This window comes from Antennarius striatus, chromosome 18, assembly GCF_040054535.1.
Source record: "Antennarius striatus isolate MH-2024 chromosome 18, ASM4005453v1, whole genome shotgun sequence".
Lineage (NCBI taxonomy): Eukaryota > Metazoa > Chordata > Actinopteri > Lophiiformes > Antennariidae > Antennarius > Antennarius striatus.
Window position 1 is genome coordinate 4423429 of NC_090793.1, and position 19818 is coordinate 4443246.

The following is a 19818-nucleotide window of genomic DNA, read 5'->3' on the forward strand; positions in this document are numbered from 1 at the left end:
TCCGTTGAATTCTTTAAAAATTCTGTTCAGTGATTGATGAGGACCTGCTTTCTGTGCTCAGGGAACTCCTGACAAGAAACCGGCCCTCCCTGAACTGTAAGAGGGCATTTTTCACGCTACTGCAAAAAAAAAAGCAAAAATTGGCAGCCAGTATATCTCCTCTGCACAAACTCCTCTCTAAGGTCTTGGCCAACAGGCTCAGAGAAGTGTTGGAACAGGTTTTTCATGTGGACCAGACTGTGTACTAGGCGGGCTAATCACAGATAATATGCATGGAATTCAGAATATCTTTGAATTCTGAAGTTTATGAGACGCAAGACATAAGGGGAAAGAGGGGAGGAAAGAGACATGTGGCCACTGGGGCATTGCGTTCTTGCTGCAGTTTATCCAGTGTTCGTGTGTTGGCTCTAAATCTCGAACACTCACTCAAAAACTGCTCTAAGCTAGACCAGGGTCATCAGACAAAGGCACCCAGAGAGGTATTAAAGTTTTACCAGCTGCAGCAGAGAGAGACACAGAAGAGATGCACTTGACTTAGCGCAATTCAAAGTAGACTCTGACTCTGTCCCACCCGGCTGCTTTCTTTTATTAAAAAATGGATAGAGCAGGGTTAGATAAAGACGCGCGCAGGCGTCGTAACAGTTTAGATCACACACAAGGTCAAGAACAATAAGATGTTTTTCTACATGTCGGGATTTAACTTGTGGTTATCTATGTTGGAACATTCTAATCGTCATCAAGGTTGTAGCTGTCTGCAGTAGGTGATTAACTGGAACAGGATGTGTTTGTTAGTACATTCGGGTGCAGCACTTCTAAGGTAGATTATGACACTTTAGAAACACACATATACTTTATTTAAATTTTAGCTTATCTTACATCGTGACTGGACCTGAGGACTTGGCAAGTCAGCCCATGATACAAGCAGTCATGACCCAGTGCTGGCAACTGGATCTTGACCATGCTTTCTTTTAAAAAAAACAAAAAACAAGTAGCACTTTAATTCATAAATGTGATCTAACAAAGGTGAAGGTAAAATATTAACCATATATGCTTTTTATATTACTTGTAATTGGGATGAAGTGAATATCTGTTGAGTATTTTAGCATAAAATTGTTAGATTGTGTTGCAATAAAAACCCAGAAATGCAGCGTGTCCACCAGACCCATAAACACTGGCTGAATAACAACAATATGAACACCAAACAAGGGTTAATCGACCTGATGGACAACAAACTGAAAATCTCACATGTTATTTATCAAAGGGGGAGTGCGCCAGTTCCTCAGTCCACTAAATCTTAGGCTGGGGACTGGAGCGTAGCCGGTTCAAGGTCCACGTGGGCCAAAGATTTCAGTGTGAACTGGCAGTGGAGAGGTGTCAGCTCACCTCCTCAGCATTTCTCAGGTGCCCTTGAGCTAGGCACAGCCCCCTTTATAAATTGCTCATTGGGGTGGCACCACGACAGAGATGTGCAGAACTCATTTGCATGCTTACAGGCCCCTCATGTGCGTGTGTCGTACACCTATGTATAGATATTGCATGTGATTAACAACCTAATACCAGGGTTGATAAATTATCTCCCCTACAAGTTATTAATAAAGCTGATTTCACTTCATTTGTGTGTTTGAAGTCTACGTTTTTTTTAAGTCAAAGAACAGACCACTAGATTTTAAGTCAGTTTATTGGACATTAAAAGAACCTGTCATCAAAGTAGGACTTTTTAATACGAGGAATGTTGCAGGAGCGTTTGTTGAGTTCAAATTTATCACAGCAATAATCTCCACGCTTGGGCATATGGTGGAAGATTGTGGACCATCTTTAAAAGATGCTGCTGCTCTGTCCTCCGCTGTGGGCGTGTCTTTAGTTGGGCTTATCAGCAGCCTGCTCAGACAGTGGAAGAGCCAACTCACCGCACGGCAACAAACTAAAAGATGGACTTTTATTGTACAGGTCTTTTAAATCTATAACCTACTGACCACATCCTGGTAGATAGCTAGTCTTCTTGTTTTATTGAGTGTGTGTCTAACCCCATCAGCCTCAGGAATAGTAATAATAAAAACATGTACAAACTAATCATAAACATTTTAAACAAAGATAAACTTAAATATCAGGCTGATCCTTTGCTGGCACCAGGTATGAACCCTTCCTGGAAGTCATTGTACAAGGCACTGTTATCAAAAAGGTTGAAAATCTGCAGTCCAGGATTTTGCATAGTGCTGTGGCCGTCAACAGTTTTATTTTGATTTTTAAATTGAATGTATCAGAAACTTGTCTGATCAGCTCTCACAAAGAAGCTATTTTTCACTGTTTCCTGGAGGCTTGAAAATCTGTTCCTGTTTTTAGAGAGATTTTTTCTGCTTGTTGGTAACAGTTTTAACAAAAAACAACAGTAAATGCAAACATGAAATTAATTATAATATATTATAATATTAAAAGCATAAAAGTGAGTGCAACATAGTGCGACAGAGATTAAAACAGCATGAGTATGTGTGTAGACGTAGGGAATAAGCCAGTCTAAGCAGGTGTGTTTTGAGTTTTGTTTCGAAATGCGGGAGTGAGTCAATGTTGCGGGGTCAGGGGAGAAGGGTGTTCCAGAGCTAGGAGCTGAGCAACTGAAGGCCCTGCTCCCCAGGGTGACCAGGTGGGCAAGGGGGGACAGTGAGCTGGAGGGAGGAGGGTGAGTGAAGGAAGTGGGTCGGTACCATAACATGGAGCAGGTCAGACAGGTAGGGAGGAACAAGTAGGTGGAAGGCCTTGAAGGTGAGAAGAATTTTGTAATTGTTGCAGGAGCTGTGGCAACCCCTGAATGGAAAAGCCGAAAGGAAACGAAGTTGCAGTAAGTGACCCTGAGCCAGTGGAGCTGTTCCCTGACTGGTGAAACGTGACTGGAGGGAGTGTGAGTGATTATGAGGGCACCGTTTTGAATCAGCTGGAGTTTGTGTAGAGCTTTTTGAGAGAGACCAAACATAATGGAGTTACAATAGTCCAGACAGGAGGTGACAAGGCTGTGCGTAAGGTTGGTGGAGGTGTGCTTAGTGAGGGAGGGACTGAGGTGATGGATGTTGTGGAGGTGGAAGTAGGCAGATTGATGGTTGATGTAGGAGGTGAATGAGAGGGTACTGTCAAGGATGACAGCCAGACTCTTGACCTGAGATGAAAGGGAGGAAGAGGGGTCATCAATGAGAACGGAGAAGTTATGGATATTATTGGATATTATTATTTATCGTGGGTTTAGTGCCCATGCTTTATTGCCTATTGAAGGAATTTTGAGGTTAAAGATTACCATTTACAAAAGAAGAGGGTGGGAGTGTGGAATTGGATTTGCCAGATACTGAGAGCTAGGTGTCGATAAATAGATCGATCTATTGATCGATCAATCCCAAACTGGAATGGAAGCCAGACTGCAACTCTTCATAGAGTTCCAATAATCTTTCTTCATAGAAATTATTGGAGGTGAGTGGGAAGTTGAGTTGCTATTTCTTTTTCTAAGAGAGGATAAAGTTGGCAGAATGAAGAGTTGGATTTTTTAAAATTAGTTTTGAAATCTGGGAGACTGAGAGGAGGATAAAAACATGGACAGGGGAAGATGCAGTTGTGCTGAATGAAGTACTTGAGGTGGTGGGTGTTAATTGCTGGTGGATGAGTTCAAATGTAGATGATAAATAGGGTGCTAAGGTGTTGCAAAAGTCATAGGAATAGGAATGAGACGGTTATGTTATTGAGGAGGGAGAAGCAATTCTTGGAATTAGCTTTGGCGTTCTTTCTTAAACTGGAGTAAAAAGTAGATATAGCTTTGGGTATGACTTCTTTGTAGTGGAGGATGAAGATAACATAAGTCCTTGTGTATAGAGAGTCTGGATTTCCTGAATAGTCTTTCAAGTTGACACCTTTTTGCTTTAAACTGAGTGGGAGTGTACCATGGTGCTATGTGAGGTATGTGAGGGGGGCCAGATTTAAAATTTTGTGTAGGTAGAAATTGTGGTGGGAAATGAGTTCATCAGTGGTAAAAACATTGTCTGAGTATGAAATGTTTGTGACACGAGTAGATAAATGATCAAGGCTGATATTCTTGATTTTGCGGAATGCTATGAAGTATGGAGAGTTGGATATGTGTAGAGAAATGTTTGTGTAGAAGGAGTGTAGCGTATGGTCCATGAATGGCAGAATATCAACATTACAGTTTCAAGGCTGGGGTCCAGAGCCGAAGATAAGGTCCAGAATGTGTCCATTACTGTGAGTGGGAAATTTTACAAATTGCTGAAATCCAAAACTGTCCAGACAGGAGGTGAGGTTTTAAGTTTCAAGTTTATTTATTCTTATATAGCCCAGATTCACAGAAAATGTCTCAAATGGCTTTACAATCTGGACATGGACAATATCCCTCTGACCTTTGTGCACTGCGAGAGTACGACCCTCACATCAGATAAGGAACAACACCCCCCAAAACTCTCAACAAGGAAAAAAATGGATAGGAGAAACCTCAGGAAGACTACAGAGGGACCCCTCTTCCAGGAGCGGACAGACGAAGCAATAGATATCGCATGTACAGATTAACAACACAATAATAACAGTAACAGTAACAACAACAATAATGTATGACAAAACCACACTGATCCATCCAGTAGAGTGAGTCGCCACCAGCCGATGAAGCAGAGGTCACCAACTGCCGAGGATCCACCACTCTGAGGACAGACCAAATACAGTAATTCCCAAGTCATTGTTCTTAAAAAAGTTAGTGGATGATCACCCCTGCCAAAACTCAAGAACCATAGCTGAACCAAATGAGATGGAACCAGACTCCCTTAGTAGATGGTGATGCAGGTCCATTGTGTAGCTTTTGATATCGCCAGCCAAGGAAGCAGAGGTCACCGATTGCTGATGATCCACCACAGAAAGGAACAGGAGAGGGAGAGAGATAGAGAGAGCAGGGGCGAGTGGTGGTAGAGGGACCAAAATGGCAGAGGATTAATGGGAGGCAGGGGCCTAAGTAAGAAATCCTTCGGCTTATCGGCAGGACTAGGCTAAACCTAAACATTGAGACTGCCCCCCCCCAATATTAGTTATATGTTAGGGAGAACAGATACGTTTTGAGTCTAGATTTAAAGATATCTACGCAATCAGACTTTCTAATATCTATAGGGAGATTATTCAACAGGAAAGGGGCATGATAACAGAAGGCCCTCTGGCCAGCTGACTTCTTTTTAACACTGGGAACGCACAACAGACCTGTATTCTGAGAGTGGAGAGCCCTCATCTGAGTGTACGGTTTAACCAGATCAGACATGTAGGCGGGAGCAAGCCCATTCGTGCTTTTATATGTCATTAGAAGTACCTTAAAGTCGGATCTAACATGGATTGGGAGCCAATGTAATGCAGCTAATACTGAGGTGATATGGTCAAATTTTCTAGTTTTAGTTAATATTCTTGCTGCTGTATTCTGAACCATCTGAAGGCCTCTGATACTAGACCCGAGGCAAACCCAATAACAAAACATTGCAACAGTCAAGTCTAGAGGGCACAAAGGCATGAATCAGAATCTCTGCATCAGACAGATAGAGAGGACCTAATTTTGGAGATATTACGTAACTGAAAGAAGGTGATCTTTGTCAACTCTTTAATATACTGGTCAAAGGAGAGAGTTGTATCTAACGTTACTCCGGGATTCTTGACTGTTGAACTTTGGGTTATCAAACAGTTATCTACAGACATTGTTAGTTGTTCAAATTGGTTTCTATGTCGGGCAGGGCCAATGATTAACATCTGTTTTGTCTGGGTTTAGGAGCAAGAAATTACTGGACATCCAACTATTCACAGCAGAAAGACAAGCCTCTAGTTTAATTAATTCAGATCGATTTTCTGCTTTTATGGGCATGTAAAGTTGTGTGTCATCGGCATAACAGTGGAAACTTATTCCAAAGCTGCATATAATTTGACCAAGAGGTGCAACATACAGGGAGAATAACGAAGGACCAAGTACAGACCCCTGAGGTACGCCATATTTGACGTTGGCGAAGTTTTATTATTATAGGAGACACATTGTGTCCTATAAGATTTTAACCATGTAAGAGCTAACTCACAGACGCCAAACTGCCTCTCCAGTCGGTCAAGGAGTATATAGTGATCTATAGTGTCAAACGCTGCGCTAAGATCCAAAAGTAAGAAAGAGGTATTAGTGTTTGGTGAGAGTGTGGAGAGATGAGTCAGAAATGATGTTAGTTTCCTGATAAAATCCCTGCTTGGTTTTGGTAGTGCCAAAAGTGGGAACAGGACGAGAGATCTTGCATACATTTGTTTCAAATGACTGACAAACATATGTTACCCTCTAATTAGGTGAGGCTGGAATTAGTGTGCAATCTGACTGCCCAACGGTTAGACGTCGTTGAACTCCGGGTTCAAGCGGCTGACATGCGGGCATGCCATCGTTCTGGCACAAGCTGTCAGCTGCTTGGTGGAGGAGGTCAGTTTAGAGGTGGGAGAAAAGGTTGAGTAAGGCAGCGTAAAATCAGCCGAATGAACAGTACGGTTGTGATTTTCCTGGATAGTACTGAGAAGGTAAACCAGGCAGTTGAGAGCGTTGAGGTGATACAGAACACCTCCACCCCTCCCATTCTCACCCTGGCAAACTCGGCTAAGAGGGTGATTTAAAAAAAAAGGTGATCTCGAATGCACCACCATACACCACCGACGGGGTCCTGGTGATGGAGTTTTGCCGACATGGCCAACTCCTGTCTCCAATAAAAATGATCCTGTTTGGCTGTAAAAGTCTGCAACTGAAACATAGTCTCCTTCAGGACACAAGTTCTGATGTGCTCCTGTTCAAGGTCTATAACTTTAATTTTAGAGTTCATGTCACCACAAAGGGCATGAAGTGTTTCAGTTGTGGAAAGGAGGGACATCTCATCTGCCCCTGTCCAGGAGGGGGACAGCCAGCTGTCTGCTGTTGAGTAGCCAGCAGCTACAGCTGCTGAGGAGCTGGTGACTGCTACACAACCAAAGAAGAGCCGCAGGGCTTCTTACGCGGCTGCAGCAGCTTCCAGTGCTGCAGTGCCGGTTCCACAACCTTGAAGACGCAGTGTTCCTTGCTTATTTGCCGACTACCAAAGCGGAGCCACAACATAAAGGATCAACACTGCTACAGGAGGAAGACGAAAACATAGTGGAAGAACAATTGTTAAAATTAGCTTTTAAAAATAAAATAAAAGTACAGTAAGTGAGAAAAATTGCTAAACTGGTGGAGAGGTTTTCTTAAGACAGGACAAAGTACATAAGTATAAAATATTTGTCAATTCAAATCATATATAGGTTGAGGAGAAGTTCCAGCAGTGTCATCGATGATGCAGACGAACAATGTCAACAGATACTTAACTAATGAGATCTCTGGTAACGACATCCCGGGAGTCGAACTAGCACTCAAGTCAACTGAAGTCTTTGTTGAGTTCTTATAGCCAAGCTCTGCCCCAGAATAAGGACACTTGAAGGACATCAGGAACTAACTTCATTGCCAAGAGTCAGACCCTACATGGAAACATTGACAGGTTAATAGATTAAGCCCTCCTTTTCAAGTCTCAGGGATGCTCGACTCTCAGGCACTGGAGCCTTTGAACCAGCTGTGGTTTATGAATTTTTAGAAGGTAGTGTACAACTTTATAGTGAGATCTTCACCAAAGTCAACTGGGCGAAGACTGAGGCTCTTATGATGGGACACAGGGTGGAGGAGATCAGTCTCCCAGATAACTCCAATGGAATAACTCCAGTGGGTTTAAATACCTTGGAGTTTCTCTGGGAAACCAAATATTGTGGAAAAAACTGGGAAAATGTTATAGAAAAAGTGAAAGGGAGACAAAAAAAACTGGGAATGGATTTAGACGTAGAGTTTTAGTTATTAACAACTTGGTTGCATCAACGTTGTGGCACCAGCTGTCCTTTGTTGACCCCCATCAACGTTGCTGGCAAAAATCCAGGACCCATCACTGGGTCCCACAGCGTCCTCGATCTGCCCAGAGAGGAAAGAGGGCAGGTGCTCATCCATCTGGCCAGCAGGGGTGCTGCGTTCCAGCTGCAATTCATCCAGCGATACCTGACTTGCCCTAAGGACCTGGTTTGGGGGCCCATAATGCAGGCAGTACTGGCCCAATGCTTGGGTCTTAGACTTGATCGGGAGACAGGTAGGAGAGTACTTGGTGAGTCATCTGGAAGGAAAGTAGATAAGGAGACTTGGTGGTGGAATGAGGAGGTACAAGAGTGTACATAGAGAAAGATGTTAGCTAAGAAGACATGGGACACTGAGAGGACTGAGGAGAATAGACAGGAGTACAGGGAGATTCAGCGTAAGGTGAAGGTAGAGGTAGCAAAGGCCAAACAAGGGCCTTATGATGATTTGTATGTTAGGTTGGACAGTAAGGAGGGAGAGACTGATCTATACAGGTTGGCAAGACAAAGAGACAGATCGAAAGGACGTGCAGCAGGTTAGGGTGATTAATGATAGGGATGGAAGTCTATTGACAGATGCCAGTAGTGTGATGGGAATATGGAAAGAGTACTTTGAAGAGTTGATGAACGAGGAAAATGAGAGAGAAAAAAGTCTAGAAAAGGTGGCTGTTGTGGCAAGGTCTCATAGAGACCTTGTCTCATTGTTTTAACGACTGTCAGACCTGATAGGCCTCAGTGACAATGATGGCAAAAAATGTATACACTGATGATTAAAATTTTAAACAGATGCTTAAAGATTGGGCTGACACACCATGGAGGAATCACGTCAGTCTGGCACCAGGTTTGAGCCCTTCATGGTTGTCTTTCTACAAGCTACCATTAACCAACCATGGTTGGAGATCTCCAGCTATGGTGCTGTGGCAGTTTTATTTTGAGTTTAAATCCAAAGTTGTTGGAAAACTGTTCTCGCTGAGAAACAGTTTCACTGTTTCCTGTACCGTCTGAAGCTCAAAACTGTTCCCGTTTTCAGATTCTTTCTCTTATTTGTTTTTGCTTGTAACAAGCAGGTTTCCATAAAGTTTTAAACATGGGAAAAAGGAATGACAGATTTTAGATTTCCTTCTGGGTCAAGCATAAGCGATTTAATTAAGCAGGAAAAGAAATATTGAATATATTTTAGTATAAAAGATGTCTTAGTTCTGTGTTGAGTGTGAAGCTTGTCACAAATCAAACAAGACTGGCAGAGAGAACCCAAAAGTGCGACGGACAAGTAGGCTGGTAAGCATCTCAGAAAGTTTAACTAGGCAAGCAGGGTTCAGGTACTAGATGAATCAGTTCAACAGGCACACAAATCAGACGAGAGGCAGGTAAACAGGCAAGGTCCAGGAATAAGGCAGTGTCAGGTAGAGGTAAGATCAGGCCTAAAAAATCCAGCCCGACCCAACCCGAGGGTATTAAAACCCGACCCAACCCGAATGTAATTGTTGACATTTTGAGCCCCGAATTTTGGGCGGGTCGGGTTTGGATTCAGGGTTAAGATCTTACCTCTACTTTCAGTGCGTATGATTGGAAAGGTAAAGTGACAGGAGAAGATACAGCTGACGCACGGAGGGAACTGAGTATGTATCTAATGTTTCTCATACAGCGCCTTGTTTTACCTAAATTATTTTATAAGGGTATTCCTTAGTTTAATATCCATAGATCATTTGAGATACATAATACATAAATATATATTTATTTAAAAAGTTTGGGCCGGGTCGGGCTTGGATCTTTAGATCTTAAGCCTGAGTCCCAAAAAAATCCAGCCCGAACCAACCTGAGCCTGAGGGTATTAAAGCCTAACCCAACCTGAACGAAATGACTGACTTTTTGAGCCTGACCCGGCCTGAATTTAGGGTGGGGTCGGGCTTGGACTCTGGTTTAAGATCTTACCTCTAGTGTCAAGCACAGGATTTAGTCAAACCAGGCAGACAGAGCAGACGAAGGGCTGGCAAAGACAGGGTCTGGAGATCAGACAGAATCAAAAACAGGGGTCTAAATTACAGCAGATAACAAGGCTGAAAAATCAAGGTGAACACTAAACAGTCTGGCAGAGAATTGAGTGCTGAGCTGGGTATATGAAGAGTGGAGCCTGCAGGTGAGTGGGGAGAAGGCAGGTGAAGAGAATGAACTGATTGCCAGTGGGTCAGTGCAGGACATGAAAAATGACAAAGTAAGTCAAATGATGGAAAAACAAGAAATGAACAGAACTTGTCAGATGATCTGACACTTATGTTCAGTCATTGGTTGATTTAATTTATGTATATTTTATATACATTTTATATACATATATTTTCTCTTATCTATTTTTATATGTGAATTCCTTTTTGTGTAAATGACTATTTAGTTTTTGTATGAGAGTGATTAATTTATGAATTTGTTTTCTGTGAATAAATGTGCCTTTCTAAAAATACAGTAATCCCTCAGTTGCGCTTCAAGATGCATGTCTTCGCCACATCACAGATTTTTAGTAGGTAGTCACGTGATACTGTACACACATGCTATTGGCTGTCAGCCTCCGTGTGTGCTGCATTCAAGAAACGCTGCACACTTCCAGGTATTAAACAGGTCCTTAGTTAAAAACTGTTTTAAACAGTCTATAAGAGTGTGGGAAAAGGTAATGCAAAGGTGGTTTAATATTAGTATGGGGAGGGTTCATAAACGTTTAAAAATTACTCTGAATAATAGTTTGTCGCTATATTGTGGAATTTTGATTTTTGCTGGTGGTCCTCATTAACCACGAGTAACGAGAGATTACTGTAAAAAAAATAATTATTTTTTCAGTCAACTATAGTCAGAAATAGTTATTGCCAGAAAAATCTTTTTTTTTATCATTTAATCTAATTCAAAAAACACAGCACCCCTAGGCAACCTGTTAATATTGATTTAATGTTCACGTTGACTTAGACGAGCTGAAGCTCAGTGTAGCGACTTCCAAACGACGGGGCCTTCCTTTATCAGACGCGCTTCCAGGCAAAAATCACCACGATACATAAAAATGCGTTTAATCCTTTATTAAAGAAAAAAGAATAATCAACTCATAAAAACTGTTCACAAACTCATATAAGTGACTCACAAAGTCGTATCAATAAAAAACTTGCGTGATGTGTTGCGTGTTTTGTGTGTTGCGGCGGTCAACAAAAAATACGGCAACCCTGCTCACTGTCTCTCTCTCATCCACACAGGTGAGAAGATACCCTATTTAACCTATATTGACGTTCACGCCCACATCCATTTGACCCACTTATTCCTTTAATGAGATCACAAAAAACAACATCACAAACAACAACAAATATAATATTCAAACCATCATCATATCATGTCATAATACAAAATACCTGTAAATTCATTCATGGCTCCCACACTCAGTATTAATTTGTTGGGAATTAAGGTTCTAGCTGGCAGCCACACTGACCACACAGGAAGAAAAGGTTGCGTTCAAGTCCTGTATTGGTGACACTCTGGATGAGTGCCAGTGACGTATGATAGTGGTGCTGTGAAGCAGGCAAACAATTACAGTACTATACTATGCCCAATAATCAATAAGTTCAAACATTAAATGAGTAAAATGCATAATTAAATTACAAGCATTAAATGAGTTAAATGCATGATTAAATTAACATTAGTCAAACTTCAATTTAAATGCACAATAAATTGTATTCAATAAAGACAAACTTAAAGGGACAGTAAAGTTAATTTTAAGTGACACATATGTTATTCATCATTATGAAAAATAAAGAAAAATAAATTTTATATGTGTAGCATCATCCGTTTGGTCAAAAAAGCTTAAAATCTGCGTCGCAGCAGCTTCCGCATTCAGTAGTCACGTGGTCGTCATACGTCACTGGGGCAAAACATAGCTTAGCAGCCATAAGAAACAATGCAATTCTAGACGCGATTTACACCAAAAGTATCATGGTTACCTGCGCGGTGAACGGTTATGTCAACAGTACAGCAAGAAGACGCGACTTTCAAATAAATTCACTGTGGAATTAATAACTACTAGAGTTGTTGTTAATAACAACTAGAACTGTTATTAATTCCACACAGTCCAATAGTAATAAATGGCGGTTAGCTCAATGCTAACATAATATGGACAATCCCATTGACGGGCTAGCGCGTTAGCGTTTTTAGCGCGATACCTTCCCTGAAGGTATTCTAAAGAACGACAGGTCCTTTTCTTCCCGTCGTTTTGCTGTTCTGTTTACACAACTGTCATTTCATCTAGCAAGCCACCAAAGCCACCTGCTTCTTTCTTTGTTTCCTGCCATATGTATTTTATATAAACTTCAATGAGTAGCTTATTCGCCCCTGTTTTGTTGAGGTTAAAGGAAAAGAGATGAATGGTATCTTAGAAACAGGAAAGAAAATGCCTGGATCTTATTGAAAGCTAATGTGTGCTTATTTATGCACGCCATGAAGGAGCTACCTGCTGCTCTACCTCAACATCACGTGCATGCCTACAGGTGTGTGTGTGTGTGTGTGTGTGTGTGTGTGTGTGTGTGTGTGTGTGTGTGTGTGTGTGTGTGTGTGTGTTAGGGGCCTGTACCCATTATGTATGTAGGGGATTAATAAAGTTGATTTCATTTCACTTTCAAACAGGTTCAGCACACTCGCTGCTGCATCTGCACATGGACTGTTATGTAACTGCCACCTGTTGGAGGCAGCAGTATGGAGAACTCTGATCTCTATTCGTTAGTCCTCACTGAATTGTGTCACTATGATCTGCCTCAAAGGAAGAAGACGAGAAGCTCAGCCTGGACGACAACGTTTCGGAGGATGAATTTGAGGCAGGGTATGAGGCAGAGGAGGATGAGGAGCTAAATGAGAAGGAAGATGAAGAGGAGGAGGAGGAGGAGGAGGAGGAGAAAGAAAACACTAAGAGGAAAATCCTGCGGCTTGTGGCGGATGTTGCGTCCAAAGTGAAGGAAATTATTGGGAACTTAATTACCACTGCTGGGAAAGTGGTTGTTACCATCCTATTGGGTTTGACAGGTAAGGTGATGAAGCTATGGTCTGAAAATCAGTTCATTGTTTGACTCTTTAGCAGATTATAATATAACAATAATCTATTAAACAATTTCTTACCAATAGTATTACTCCTGAATAGATTTTTTTTAACCTGTTCTCAGACACCAGAAAACATGAATAATCCATAAAGAATATTATGTATTCACTGGTTACTTTCTAAATAATAATATATTAACAAAGCAATTTTATCTGAAAGTCTGGTTCAGACACAGGGTGGCAAGGTGTAAGCAGTGCTGACACCTCACAGCAAGAAGGGTCCCTATTTGGTTCATCTCTGTGTGGTTTCTATGTTATTTCCACAAATGTGTGGGTTCTCTTTTGTTCTCTGGCTTTCTCCCACCTTCAAAAATATATAACTTAGGTGAATTGAGCACTGTAAATTGTCCATAGGTGTGAATGTATCTGTGAATGGTTATTTACCTTTCACGTGGCCCCACCATTAGCTGGCAATGCTCCAGGGGTGTTTCCGGCCACTCTGATGAGTCATTTCCCAAATTCAACAAATCTAATGTCACAATTTTATGGAACATAATTTAGTCAGTGTTTCACACATTATAAGCATAATTATTATGTATCTTATTTATCTTCATTAGATAAGGAAACCACTTGCCTGACCTTGTTATCACTGTGTTTACTATGCTTTTGTTTTCAGGCATGATGCTTCCTTCTTTGACCTCTGCTGTTTACTTCTTCATCTTTCTGTTCCTGTGCACCTGGTGGTCCCTTCGGCGGACCTTTGACACACTCATTTTCAGCTGCATGTGTGTCTTGATGGCCATCTTTAGTGCTGGACACATCATAATACTCTACCTCTACCAGTTCCAGTTCTTCCAGCAGTCAATCTCACCAGATGACAACTACATCAGGTCAGATCTTTCTCTAGGTTTTTCACATTCCGATATGAATGATGAAGTTCCATTTACTCAACAATATGTAGTACGCCTAAGGCAGCTTTGTTAAATGTTAATAAATATTTACAATTGTTAAAAACAAGAAGGCAAAGTATATGCCAAACACATTTGGATATACCAAATTAATATTGTAAGGAAACCTTTTAGGCTCTTCACTCTTCAGCCAGTGTTGTTTTATTATGCATGAGAGCAGAGACAATCAGCTGTCTGTGGCGACAACAGTGGTAAAAAGCAGTTGGAGTAAAGCCACAATGTTCCACGTCTTGCCAATATTTTAGCCACAGATAATGTGTCTAAAGACTCTGTGTCAGCGTACCTCAGATCACCCAGCTCACTGTACCTGAGGTACTGTACAGGAAGGTTATTTACCTAAAAACCTTACACATTGTGGTGACCATCTTAAACACTGGACAAAAACATGGCTTTCTGATGCAGCAGAAAAGGGGTGAGTACTAATGAGTGGAGCCACTACAGTTTGCTCCACTCGAGGTGGAGCAGCAGTGGCTCTACTCCGAGCTCCTCCCTGGTGACTGAGCTCCTCACCCTATCTCTAAGGGTGCGCCCAGTCACTCTATGAAGGAAACTCATTTCAGCCATTTGTATCTGGGATCTTGTCCTTCTGGTCATAACCATAGGTGAGAGTAGGAGCGTATATTGACCGGTAAATCGAGAGCTTCATCTTACGACTCAGCTCTTTCTTCACCATGACAGACCTACAAAGTGACTGCATCACTACAGAAGCTGCACCGATCTGTCTCACGTTCCATCCTTCCGTCACTCGTGAACAAGACTCCAAGATTACTTAAAGTCCTCAATTTGAGGACTCCACCCTTTTCCGCTCGAGAACCATGGCTTCAGACTTAGAGGTGCTGATCCTCATCCCACTCGTGTCACACTCAGCTGCAAACCATCCCAGTGCACGCTGAAGGTCCAGGTTTGATGAGGCCAACAGGACAACATCGCCTGCAACAACCAACAACAGCAAAAATAACAACCACAATAACAATATTAATAACAGTAATGAATTCCTAATTTTTCCAGAGACTATTTTCATTTCATTTAGATTTTTACCACAAAACTGCAATGGAGATAATGTGGTGCCAAAATGAGATAAAAAAAGGTGAATAACAGTCCTCATAGCAGGCAAGCATTAAATCTATATTTGGCTGCAAGTCCTCATAACATACATGATAAATTAATGAAGTGGAAGATGTGTACAGTATGTCATCAGTTGCATTTTCATGTTTATCTCAAATGTACATATATTTATCATTCTTTTTATGTTTTCAAATTCATTTTAATTTTGACAAGAAGATGATCATAAAGTCATATACAGTATGAAGTAACATGGCTTCTAAACAGTCAACAACCCCAATTCCATGACTATATATTTTAAAAAGTTTTGAATCCACATACAAATAATTATACTGTATATTCTATGACACATTTCCAATTAGTAAAATTTTAATTTTATATATTGGTAGGTTCAATTACAGTAATGTTATCAACTCCCAAATGTCTAAAATATAAAGAAAATCAGGAAGTCACAAAAGCATATGAAAGCACATTAAAGTGAGTTTTGGCACATCAAAAATTGAGTTTACATAAGGGTACTGTTTTTTCGTCTTCTATTGTACTGTTTAAACCGGTAACAACAAATACATAATTTCATAACACTCTGAAGAAGCATGGCATCAGAATTGCTTTCTTCTGACATAACTCAGACAGTCATATCATTATTTTTTAGACTGCCATGCATGTTTCATGGAAAAATGTTCACTTTCCTTCCTTCCTCTCTGGCTCTTTCCAAGCTACTTGTAACACCAGTTGACCAAATGAAGCTTAGAAAATTTTTCTTACGCAATGCTGAAATCACCTGGAATATTCTAAGCAAACTCAACAAAGACACAAAAGATACCTTCAGATGCAAACAGCTGAACTACATAGACATAATAAAAATAAAAAAGCTCTCATTATATATAAACATAAACATCACTTTGTTTTTCTAAACAAATAATGATGTCCTTTAAACCTGAAAAATGGCTGTAGATTAATGTCCTTTCTTAATGCCCTTTGCCTTTCAGAGATTTATTGATCTAAAGGATTCTCATTTGAAATCTATTCGGGGCCGAGGCTATTTACAGCTATGTATAACTCAAACTGCCTTGGACAAACCCATCCCTCTCCAGGTTCAGATAGCAGATAAGGTGTGACAATAGTGCTGCACTGACCGGTTTCTTTTGAGAAAACAGCCATTACAATTAATGGCCCCCTCCCAAACCATCTGCACAGTCAGTTATAGGCCATTAACTGTGAATGCTTGTTTAACTATGCAGTAAAAGTAGCACAAAAATCAATGTTGGTGGTCAAGGTCCTCTAGACCTTCCAAAAACCAGTCCAGTATGAGTGAATCATTAAATTAAATGAAACAAAGCAGCAGCATGCATGCATGCATGCAAACACACACACACACACACACACACACACACACACACACACACACACACACACACACACACACACACACACACACACACACACACACACACACACACACACACACACACACATCAACTAGTGTAAATTTGTAAGTTGTAAATTGTAAAATTGCAAATTTATTGCTATGTGTGTTACTTCTAATCTTATTTTTATCTGAATGCTCCATTTATGAACTCCATTTAGTCTCATCGCACCTCATCTCATATTATGTTATCCTTCATGTTGTTTGTGAAATATGTGTATTTACCTAGTAAAATTCCAGACACCGTCAGGCTTCTGAAAATATTTGAAATTGGTAAAATAGATATTTTTTTGTTGTTATGCTACTACAATACTGAGCAGGAAAATACCTGGACAGTGCTCTTTCACGTCTCCTAATACTTTGGAGCTGCGGCTTAAAACCTGTTGAGGCAATAACCTGGTATAAGGGGTCACAAGTGGACATTGTTTCATAATTAAAGGTGATGAAGCATAAAGGGTTTTAAAAGTAACCTAGTCTGCTCTAATCTAGCCTGGTTCCTCTCTGCACACCCTCAGATGGTCATAGGGAAACTCTTTCAACCCCAATGAGCAATATACTGCCTTAGTTTCTGGCTTAATTTTGCTTGTTGACAATGACTTGGCCTTGCTGTCAGCAGGGTGATGAGTGAGACTGATGAAAGGTCTGGAAATCCCCTGTCATGATACCAGGGGTTTTTCCCATCTGTAACAAGCAACTATTCTGGAAGTGTGGTGGGGTCAAAGGCGGGCATACACACCTCCATAGAGAGAAATAAATGATTCAGGAGGCATCTGCTTGGTTTTCACAGGAAAACATGCAGTTCCTTTGGAGCACATGACCTTTCTGCTCCGAGAAAAAGGAGTTAATCACAGGGCATCCTGTGGACCTTCACTCTCATCGTGTTGCAGATTCAAAGGATTGGGCATAGCAAGGAAATTTTGTTTGTAGGAATGTCAGCAGGAAGTTGAAGCACTTCTACAGCTCTGTATCTGTGGTCAGGTCAACCAGAATACATTCTCATTTTCTCTATTGAATGGTTCTTCTTCTTTTCCTTTCGGCTTTTCCCTTCAGGGGTCGCCACAGCGAATCAATTGCCTCCATCTAACCCTGTCTTCTGCATCCTCATTTCTCACACCAACTACCTTCATGTCCTCTTTCACTACATCCATAAACCTCCTCTTTGGTCTTCCCCTAGGCGTCCTTCCTGGCATTAAAGTAACCGTTTTCAAAGAACAAAACCAAGACAGTGCATGAACCTACACGAAATTACCTACCTGCAAATCAGTGTGACTTCTGCTGTTGCTGTTGAGAAACCAATTCAGATACGCATGGTTTCACCTTGGCAAGTGCTACTGTTATGTCATTTTCACAGCAAAGTCTGTTTCTTTTCTTTTCCATGCAGCTTAAGGAAGTGTTCCTTTATTTTTGATTATGTGTGATTAGAATTTATTTTCATTTCCATGCAGATTAAGGAAGTGTTCCTTTACATTTGATTGTGCATTATTAGAATTCCTTAACTTGGCATTGCAAATCATGCAGATAGGACGCTGACTCCCATCATGTTCCGATATACATGTAAATCCATGTTGCACATATTTAATAATAATAATAAAAGACCTTTATTGTCCCACAGTGGGGAAATTTGTGCGATCGTGGCAGCGGGGGGGGGGGGGGGGGTCAAACATAAATAGTTAAATAATATACATACATATTAACATCTGCAACATATGAAATTTACATATTCACATATTGGAAACATATTAACATATATCATATTATCTGAATGTACATTATATTTACACACCAAAAAAAGAATATACACTACAGGCTGGTTTTTACACTGCTCATCCGGAATTAGAACGTTGTGTTCTTTGAGTTTGGTGAGTTCTTGGAGTTCCCTGAGTTCCCTGAGTTGTTTGAGTGGTCTGCTGGGAGGACTGCTGGTTGTACAGTCTGACAGCCGTGGGCAGGAAGGACCTGCGATAGCGTTCCCTCACGCATCTCGGGTGAAGCAACCTATCGCTGACGGAGCTCTCCAGTGATGTCAGTGTGCCCTGTAGAGGGTGGGAGTGGTTCTTCATCATTGATGACAGCTTGTTTGTCATCCTCCTCTCCACCACCACCCCCACTGAGTCCAGGGAGCATCCTAGGACAGAACCCGCCTTCTTAATCAGCCTGTCCAGTCTCTTCCTGTCGGCCGCAGTGATGCTGCTGCCCCAGCAGACCACCCCATGAAAAATAGCTGAGGCTACAACCGTGTCATAAAAGGTCTTTAGGAGCGAACCCCGCACTCCAAAGGACCTCAGCCTCCGGAGCAGATAGAGTCTGCTCTGACCCTTTTTATACAGACAGTGGGTGTTGGTGCTCCAGTCCAGTTTATTGTTGAGGTGAACACCCAGGTACTTGTACGAGGACACCACCTCGATGTCCGTACCCTGGATATTCACCGGTGTAACCGGGCAGCGTGATCGCCTGCGGAAATCCACCACCAGCTCCTCGGTTTTACCCGCGTTGATCTGGAGGCGGTTCCGCTGGCACCAGTCCACAAAGTCCTGGGTCAGTTCTCTGTACTCTCTATCGTCCCCATCGGTGATGAGGCCGACGATTGCAGAGTCGTCAGAGAACTTCTGCAGGTGACATGTGGGGGAGTTGTAGGAGAAGTCTGCAGTATACAGGGTGAACAGGAACGGAGCCAGAACCGTTCCCTGAGGTGCCCCTGTGCTGCAGACAACTGTGTTCGACACACAGTCCCGGGTCCTCACGAACTGCAGACGATTGGTCAAATAGTCCAATATCCAGTCCGTAAGGTGGTGGTCCAGCCCAGTGATCTCCAGTTTGTCCCTCAACAGTGCTGGTTGTATCGTATTGAAAGCACTGGAGAAATCAAAAAACATGATTCTCACAGTGCTCCCAGGCCTCTCTCCAAGTGGGACAGTGCTCGGTCTAGGAGGAAAATGACGGCATCATCCACCCCGATGGCAGGCTGGTAAGCGAACTGGAGTGGGTCCAGTGATGGACTCACCAGGGGGCGGAGATGACAGAGGACCAAATGCTCCAGGGTCTTCATCAGGTGAGACGTTAGTGCCACCGGCCTGTAGCTGTTTAGGTCCTTGGGATGCGGGATCTTGGGCACGGGAACCAAGCAGGACGTTTTCCACAGCTGTGGAACCCTTCCCAGCTTCAGGCTCATGTTAAACATGTGTCCAACAATCCCACACAGCTGGTCTGCGCAGGATTTCAGGAGCCTGGAGCTGATGCCGTCTGGACCCGCAGCCTTCCTCGTCTTGATCCTCCGGAGCTGGTTTCTCACCTGGGACTCAGTGAGGGACAGGGTGGAGCAGGGGGACTGTGTGCTGGGGGGTGTGGGTGAGGAGGGTGGGTTGAAGAGGTGAACTGTAGGGGGTGGTTGTA

At 42.0% G+C, this 19818-nt stretch overlaps 1 protein-coding gene across 1 annotated transcript in view; it reads left to right on the forward strand.

The window, feature by feature from the left end:
* The window catches only part of LOC137612591 (piezo-type mechanosensitive ion channel component 2), a 199792-nt gene that overhangs the window by 37168 nt on the left and 142806 nt on the right, over positions 1-19818 (forward strand). The window contains exons 6-7 of the mRNA XM_068341199.1: positions 12702-12960; positions 13649-13862. Coding sequence (XP_068197300.1) covers positions 12702-12960; positions 13649-13862 — 473 coding nt within the window. The remainder of the gene's footprint in view (positions 1-12701; positions 12961-13648; positions 13863-19818) is intronic.